The 7594-nt window shown below is 57.6% G+C and overlaps 1 protein-coding gene across 1 annotated transcript; it reads left to right on the forward strand.

Annotated features, from left to right (window-relative positions):
- The first annotated feature begins 2237 nt into the window (after positions 1-2237).
- Positions 2238-4588, forward strand: DUSP2 (dual specificity phosphatase 2). The gene is made up of 4 exons (XM_032843881.1): positions 2238-2703; positions 2806-2927; positions 3388-3607; positions 3729-4588. Exons 1-4 carry the CDS (start codon positions 2316-2318, stop codon positions 3941-3943), a joined length of 945 nt encoding a protein of 314 aa, XP_032699772.1. The 5' UTR covers positions 2238-2315; the 3' UTR covers positions 3944-4588.
- The last annotated feature ends 3006 nt before the right edge of the window (positions 4589-7594 follow it).

Raw genomic sequence — 7594 nt, forward strand, 5'->3', positions numbered from 1 at the left:
AGACGTTCTGTGTTATGACTCACCAGAGGTCTGGGGATCTTTAGTCAGAGCAGAAGTGGGGGTGGCATGTGGGCTTGCATCCTCCCTCTCTTGTTACTCTGGCCTTGGGCTTTTACACCGTTATTGGGGGTGGGGGTTACCCCAGCTTCATGGCGAAGTCAGGCCTCCTTGATTCTGTATTCCAGAGCCGCAGAACGGACAGCCCCAATGCAGGTGGGATTGAGGGGGTGCCATCCATGCCACCACCTCAGGCGGAGTGCTGGGCAGGGCCCCTGGGACTCTGCTGCTAGAGTGAAGCTTTCACAGTGCACTCCCACTCCCGAGTGGAACTTCCCAGCAAGGTGCAGGCCGTTTTCCCCACGGAGGGGGAGAGGTTCAGCCCAGCGTGGGAGTCCTGGGTCTGCAGCCCCACCACTGAACTGGTTTTCACTCCTGAGCCAGGATCTCAACTGGTCAGTTTTTTCTCCTCCTACCCAAAGAGCTGGGAGGCTGTGGCTCCCAGTGGGACAGGTGACGCCAGCCCTACGGGTTAGCAAGACTGGACCTGACTGTTCTTTTGCGTGCTCTGTAATTTGCCCCTGGAATCAGCCATTAAGTCATTTGCCAGGCTGATGCCAAGGATAAGGGCCGCATATCAGCCTCTGGGATCTGTGGCCCAGACTCCCCGGCTCTGTTGTGGGCTTTGCCACATCAGCCTCCAGACTGGCCTGTAGGGAGGGATAGGACACTAGAGGAGCCCAGACAGTGCTGTGGCCTTGTAGCCTTGGAATCAGTGTGGGTGAACGCACAGTCTATTATGAGCTCCTATCTTACAGATGGGGACACTGAGGCATGAGAGAGTGACAGATGCATCGACACACCATTTTGAGGAGTTAAGAGTTTATAAACCAAGCAGAGGACTTGGAGGCCAACGTAGGTCCTATCTGCAGCCCTCCAAGGCAGTCTGGATATAGGGGAGCTGGAAGGATCTCACAGAGGACACCGAGGAGTGGTGTGGGGGAATGGGAGCCTAGGGGCTTGGGTTCTGAAATCCCACACAGCTAGGGGTGGGAATGAGGGCAGCTCCTGCTCCAGGATGCTCTTTCCTCCACTTGAAGGTTTCTGCTTTGGAGTTTAGCTGTCAATATCTCTTGCCCACAACCCAGAGGCCCAGCTCCTCTCCCCACACACTGCTGGGCCTTACCATATCCAGTCCCTGGGCGGACAGAAGGGGTGTAGATTACGGAGCTCCCCATTCTCACTGCTCATTACCTTGCTCAGGTGCCAGTCCAAGGTCCCTGCTGGCAGTTTGGGGGGGGTGCTGTCACTGTCCAGGGAGGGCTGAGAAGGGGCGTGGTAAAGGAGTGGAGGAGGCAGATTCTGGTAGTTCTTCTCCTTCTTCCCCTTCGTGAGGCTGCTCGAAATTCCCATAAGGCCCCAGGGAGAGCCCATCAACGTCAGCAGAGTTCCCCTTCCGAGCTGGCCTGTGACTTGGGGAAGTGCTTCACCCTGGGCCTCTGGGGTTTCCCTGGGCCCCAGGGGAAGCCTTGCCCGACTCTTAACTGGAAACTTATCATATGGAAGGCCCAGGGGTCCATCTCATGCCAATGTTCAGGGTCTTGGGCCCAGAGGACAGTGGTCTGGATCAGGCTGGCCACCAACCTGCTGCCAGACCCGGAGTGCTGGTCTCAGCCGCGCAACACCAGAGTAGATGGAGAAGAAGTAAAGTTCCTCCTTCCCAAGGTTTCTAAGTAGAAAAAGGACATCTCAGCATGGCTCCCCACTCCCCATTGTAGAAATCACAGCCATCTCAATTTTTGTTGTAACAAATTCCCAGAGGGAAAATCTTGGAAGACAAAGGGAGAAGGGAGAGGAAACACGCCAAGGGGCACCCCTGGCCCCAAAGTCTCTGGGCAATGGGGCTGTGCATCTGAGACACCAGTTCCCAAGGACTGAACGGTGTGGAGCAGGTCATAGGGTGGGAGCGTTCTTCCAGGCTCTGGCGCAAAGATGGGGGTAGCAAGCACCCGCGACCCACCGACTCAGGCAAAACCCTTCCCTCAACAGCTCGTCTCCGCTTCCTCCCCCCTCAGCCCGCCCAGTCCCCAGGCCAGCCCCGCTAGCGCGAGCTGAAGACCGCGGGGGCGGGGGCCGGCGCCTTCCTGCGCTGCCCTTGTATGGTGACCCGGGAGGCGGGCCCCCGGGTACTTAAGCCGCAGCGCCGCCCAGGGCGCCCAGAACACTCTTTTCGCTCAGCTCGGCTGCCGCGAGAGCCCGAGCGCGCGGCGGGGCAGAAGCAGCGCAGTGAGAGGGGCCGGAGGAACCCGGCCGTCGCTATGGGGCTGGAGGCGGCGCACGAGCTGGACTGCGCAGCGCTGGGCGCGCTGCTGCGGGAGCCGCGGGAGGCCGAGCGCACGCTGCTGCTGGACTGCCGCCCCTTCCTGGCCTTCTGCCGGCGCCACGTGCGCCACGCGCGGCCCGTGCCCTGGAACGCGCTGCTGCGGCGCCGCGCCCGCGGCCCACCGGCCGCCGCCCTCGCCTGCCTGCTGCCCGACCGTGCGCTGCGGGCGCGCCTGGCCCGCGGGGAGCTGGCCCGGGCAGTGGTGCTGGACGAGGGCAGCGCCTCGGTGGCCGAGCTCCCGCCCGACGGCCCGGCACACGCGCTGCTCGCCGCGCTGCTGCCCGAGACCCGCGCGGGACCCACGGCGGTGTGTTTCCTGCGAGGTGAGCGCCTCCGCGCCCCGGCAACCCCTCCCGGAGTCCTCCCAACATTCCCTCCGTCCCCGCCGGAACCTCCCCGCTAACCGCCTCTTGCCCTCTCTGCAGGCGGCTTCGATGGCTTCCAGGCGTGCTGTCCCGATCTGTGCTCCGAGTCCCCCGCCCCGGCCCTGTCGTCTGCTGGGTTAGAGAACAGCCGCTCTGACCCCAGGGTTCCCTTCTACGATCAGGTGAGCTGAGATCCGAGCTCATTTCGCTGTTCGCCCCCAACCCCTGTCCCCGCATTTGCGAGATGGGCACCTCTGGGGAAGGGGGCTGCCATTTGTGGATTCGAGGAGTCTCTCCGTGTCCACACTCACGTGTGTGTGTGTGTGTGTGTGTGTCCGTGTCCGCAGCAGATGGGGAGCACATCTCCATGCGTCTGGTGTGGGCAGCTCTTGTGTGGCTCTGTGAATTGTGTCTGCTGCATATTTGGGGCTTTGACGGGGGAGGTGTGTATTTGTGAGTGTGTATCTCTGTGTGTCCTCTTGGGTGCTCCGTTTCCAGAGTGTGATCTTGGTCGGGATAGGTGGATAGGTGGAGGGCTCCTCTTGCTGGGGCGGGACATGCTGACCCCTGCTGGTGCTCAAGCCCTCCAGGTGGCGGCGGAGAAGAGGGCCTCCTCCTGATCCCTTTCTCCTCCCCATGCAGGGTGGCCCAGTAGAGATCCTACCCTACCTGTTCCTGGGCAGCTGCAGCCATTCGTCCGACCTGCAGGGACTGCAGGCTTGTGGCATCACTGCGGTCCTCAACGTGTCCGCCAGCTGCCCCAACCACTTTGAGGGCCTTTTCCGCTACAAGAGCATCCCGGTGGAGGACAACCAGATGGTGGAGATCAGTGCCTGGTTCCAGGAGGCCATAAGCTTCATTGGTAAGGGGGCTGGTCCTCAGCGGAGGGACCCGAAGGGACACCCAGGTGAGGGGCCTGGGGTACCTGTCACCTCCCCTGCCTCCCCTCGTGTGTGACCCTCCTTTCTTCATCTCCCCTGCAGACTCGGTGAAGAACAGCGGAGGCCGGGTACTGGTACACTGCCAGGCAGGCATCTCACGCTCTGCCACCATCTGCCTGGCTTACCTGATACAGAGCCACCGCGTGAGGCTTGACGAGGCCTTTGACTTTGTGAAGCAACGCCGGGGAGTCATCTCCCCCAACTTCAGTTTCATGGGGCAGCTGCTACAGTTCGAGACTCAGGTGCTATGTCACTGATGCGGGGCCCCACCATGCTCCCCCAACTCCCCACTGCCCCGGGGAGAGGGGCACCGATTCTCTCCAGTTCAGGGAAAGTTGCCCTTTCCCCGAAATTTGAAAAGCCCCCAGGTGGTGGTGCTGCGAACGTAGGAATTCTGGACTTTCTCACTTGGTGCTTGTCTGCTGGGTTTGAGGGCTGGCCCTCATTCTGAGGACCAGAATGGAGGGCATGTCTGCTTTCCCTCTGCCCTCTATCTTCTGGCAGAAACTGACTGGACTCTATACCCGCGGATTCCCACGGGTCCCACCACGATGTTGAAGCCCTTGGCAGCCCGAGGGCTCCAAGGAACAAGCTGTGACAACCAGGAGCCCCATCTAGGGGGTGGTCCACTACAGGCCTGGGGCCTGCACCTTGTGCTCCTGGGGAGCTGTGCGTCAGGGAAGGGCTGCGTCTGCTGCGTGTGGGCCTCTTGCGCACGTGTGTGTGTGTGTGAGCATTTCACGCCTGTATCGGTGCTGGAAAGTTTTTTTGTGTTCAGGTGACATTTAACACTCCCTCCCCCACTTCCTCCTAGCCCTGCGGGCGGGGGTTGGAAACTTAGCACTTTATATTTATAAGGAACATTGAAGACGTGTCAATAAAGTATTGTTTTGTTTAAAAAACAACGTCTCAAGCCTCTGGTCTCAAGTCAATGTCCTGGGAAAATGCTCCAACACTGTGTCTTCATCAGACCTCCCCTTTCCTTGCATGGCCAGTGCCTGGGGCATGGAAGGAGGAAGGTGCCCGTGGAGCCGGAGGGGCCCTCCCGGCCCCAGGTGCCCTGTGCTGGTGTCCTAGTGCAGGCAGTGTTCTGTCTCCAGAGCTGCAGGAGGTGGTTTCTGGGAGGCTGTCTCCAACCTTATTCTTATCACTGGCTTTGGACCCTGGGGGGAGAGGCCTGTGTCCATGGCTCAGACCCACTTATTTTTGGGAACATGGGTGGATATGTGTGCGTGTGCGTCCGTGTGTGTGGCTGTTTGCACGGGTGTGTGTGTCTGGTGTTCTCAGATTGCACACAACCTGCATGTCACGTGCGCCTGAAGATAATCCGTGCATGTGCCTGTGTGTGTGCGCCTCTTGTGGCGGCCGTGCGCGCATGAGCTAGGCCGGGCCTCCTCTTCCCCACAGTAGGGCAACATAGCCGCCCCCCTCTCCTCTCGCATGCACAGGCACAGAACCCAGGCCTCTGAATGCCTGTTTGCCCTGGGGCTCGTGGCAGCCCGTTCCCAAGTTCCTTCTTGTCCCCAGAAGCCACGTGGCCTTGTGTCTGGCGTGAGAACACGTCACCGGGGATGGGCTTAGTTGCTCTTTACACCCACCCAACCAGCATGTTTGTTTTTTTTTTTTTAAGATTTTATTTTTATTTGACAGAGATCACAAGTAGGCAGAGAGGCAGGCAGAGAGAGAGAGGAAGGGGAAGCAGGCTCCCTGTTGAGCAGAGAGCCTGACTCGGGGCTTGATCCCAGGACCCTGGGATCATCACCTGAGCTGAAGGCAGAAGCTTTAACCCATTGAGCCACCCAGGCGCCCCGCAAGCAGCATGTTTTGACTGAATGTTGGTTACATGCCTGGCACGGGACTACGCCGTCCGGGGAGGTAGGAGTCATGGGCCCAGCTGAAGTCAGAAGTGGAGGGGTGCGTGCTGAGGCTGCTGGCAACAGGGGCTATGATTTGCCTGGGAGCAGGGGTGCGGAGGTCCTCATGGTCAACTTTTGGACAGCTACCCCTGCTTCATCCAGCCTTCACTCCTGGCCACTCCAAGTGTCATCTGGCTGATGCTCTTTGTCCTTTGCAACTCAGGTCAAGGGTGCCCCCCACAGAATGCCGGCTCTTCCCCGTGGCATTCTGGGTACCTGGCAGGGTACACCTGAGGGGTGGAGCTCAATGGTTAGGAGGCCAGGTTTGCTCCTGCATTTCCTCTCCCTTGTCTGTAAAATGGGTTTTATCATTAGTCTCTCACAGTTGGTGTGGTGTGGAGAACGGCACAAGTCAGTCCATTTAAGAGGCTTAGCCTGGCATCTACACGTAGTAGATGCTCAGGAAATATGCTAGCTACTGCTGGCCCAGGAGGTGAAGAAGGTTCGCAGGTGTGTAGCTGTGCGTCTCAAACAGGTCAGAGGCTCGTGAAGGCCAGGCCCGTGGTCTGCTCTGCCCTCGGTGCCCGGAGTCTGGCACAGGTCGGCACTCATTCCAACAGGCCTGGTGAAGGACGAGCGGCCTGCCTCCCAGGTCTTATTCCCTCTGCTCTCTAGGATGGGTGAGGCGCTCCCGGTGGGAACCAAGCAGAGCTGGGCTTATGATCAAGGCTTTCTTAGGCCCTGAGTAGACTTCCGTTTGGACCTGCCAACAACACTGAACTTGGGTTGGGAGTGGAGGGCAGCTGGGGCGCTGAGTCATCGGGGCCTTCCCAGCATCCAGTCCTGTCTCACAAACAGCAGGGCTTGGGGCTGAGGCCCCTGCCCATCGGCTTTGCCCCATCCCTTCCACTCACTCTCCTCCTCCAGCCTACTCTACCTGTGTTCTTAAGTTTTTCTTTTTTTTAAATTTCTTTTCTTTTCTTTCTTTCTTTCTTTTTTTTTTTTTTTTTGTGAGAGAGAGAAAGAGAGAGAGATCAAGCCCAAGTAAGTGGGGGTGGGGGTAGGGACAGAGGGAGAGAGAGACTCAAGCAGATTCCACAAGCAGCCCCCATGCCAGGCTCGGTCTCACCACCCTGAGATCATGACCTGAGCCCAAATTAAGAGTCTGCTGCTTAACCAACTGAGCCACCCAGGTGCCCCAAGTTTGTTGTTTCTGCCTCCCAATCCTTCTTTCTTATTTATTTCTTTAAAATTTTTGAATTGTGGGCCTCCTGCGTGGCTCAGTCAGTCAAGGAGCCCGCTCTTGATTTTGGCCCAAGTCATGATCTCAGGGTCCTGGGATGAGCCCTGGGCTGGTGAGGGGGTTGGAAAAATGTGTACTCAGCAGGGGATCTGCTTGAGGCTTTGCTCTCTCTGCCCCTCCCCACCTCCCCACCCCTGTTAACGCTCTCTCTAAAATCAATAAATAAATCTTTTTAAAGAAAATTTAAATCGTGGGGCTCCTGGGTGGCTCAGTGGGTTAAAGCCTCTGCCTTTGGCTCAGGTCACCACGAGCCCTGCGTTGGGCTGTCTGCTTGGCGGGGAGCCTGCTTCCCTTCCTCTCTCTCTGCCTGCCTCTCTGCCTACTTGTGATCTTTGTCTGTCAAATAAATGAATAAAAACTTTAAAAAAATGTAAATTGTGGTTGAAAATATACGATAAGTCCCTCCTTATCCGAGGTTTTGCTTTCTGTGGTTTTTAGCTGCCTGTGGTCAACTGATGTCTGGAAGCAGGTGCTCCTCCTTCTGACATATTGCTGGAAGGTCAACAGTAACCCAGCGCTCTGTCACAGTGCCGACATCACCCACCTCACCTCCCTTCCCCTCATCACGTAGGCATTTTATCATCTCGCACCATCACAAGAAGGGTGAGGTTCGGTGCAATGAGATATTTTGAGAGAAAAACCATTTATTTTAATTTTACATTTATTAGTTGTTGTTAATTACAGCATTTATTAACTTTTGTTCATCTCTTACTGTGCCTAAGTTATAAATTACATGTTCTCATAGGTTT

Source organism: Lontra canadensis, unplaced genomic scaffold (assembly GCF_010015895.1).
Source record: "Lontra canadensis isolate GAN:19392208 unplaced genomic scaffold, GSC_riverotter_1.0 scaffold144, whole genome shotgun sequence".
NCBI lineage: Eukaryota > Metazoa > Chordata > Mammalia > Carnivora > Mustelidae > Lontra > Lontra canadensis.

Coding starts and splice junctions, on each gene's coding strand:
- DUSP2 (XM_032843881.1), top strand. CDS start 2,316: ATGGGGCTGGAGGCGGCGCACGAGCTGGACTGCGCAGCGCTGGGCGCG. Junction 2,704..2,805: donor GGCGGTGTGTTTCCTGCGAG/GTGAGCGCCTCC, acceptor CCCTCTCTGCAG/GCGGCTTCGATGGCTTCCAG. Junction 3,608..3,728: donor GGAGGCCATAAGCTTCATTG/GTAAGGGGGCTG, acceptor TCTCCCCTGCAG/ACTCGGTGAAGAACAGCGGA.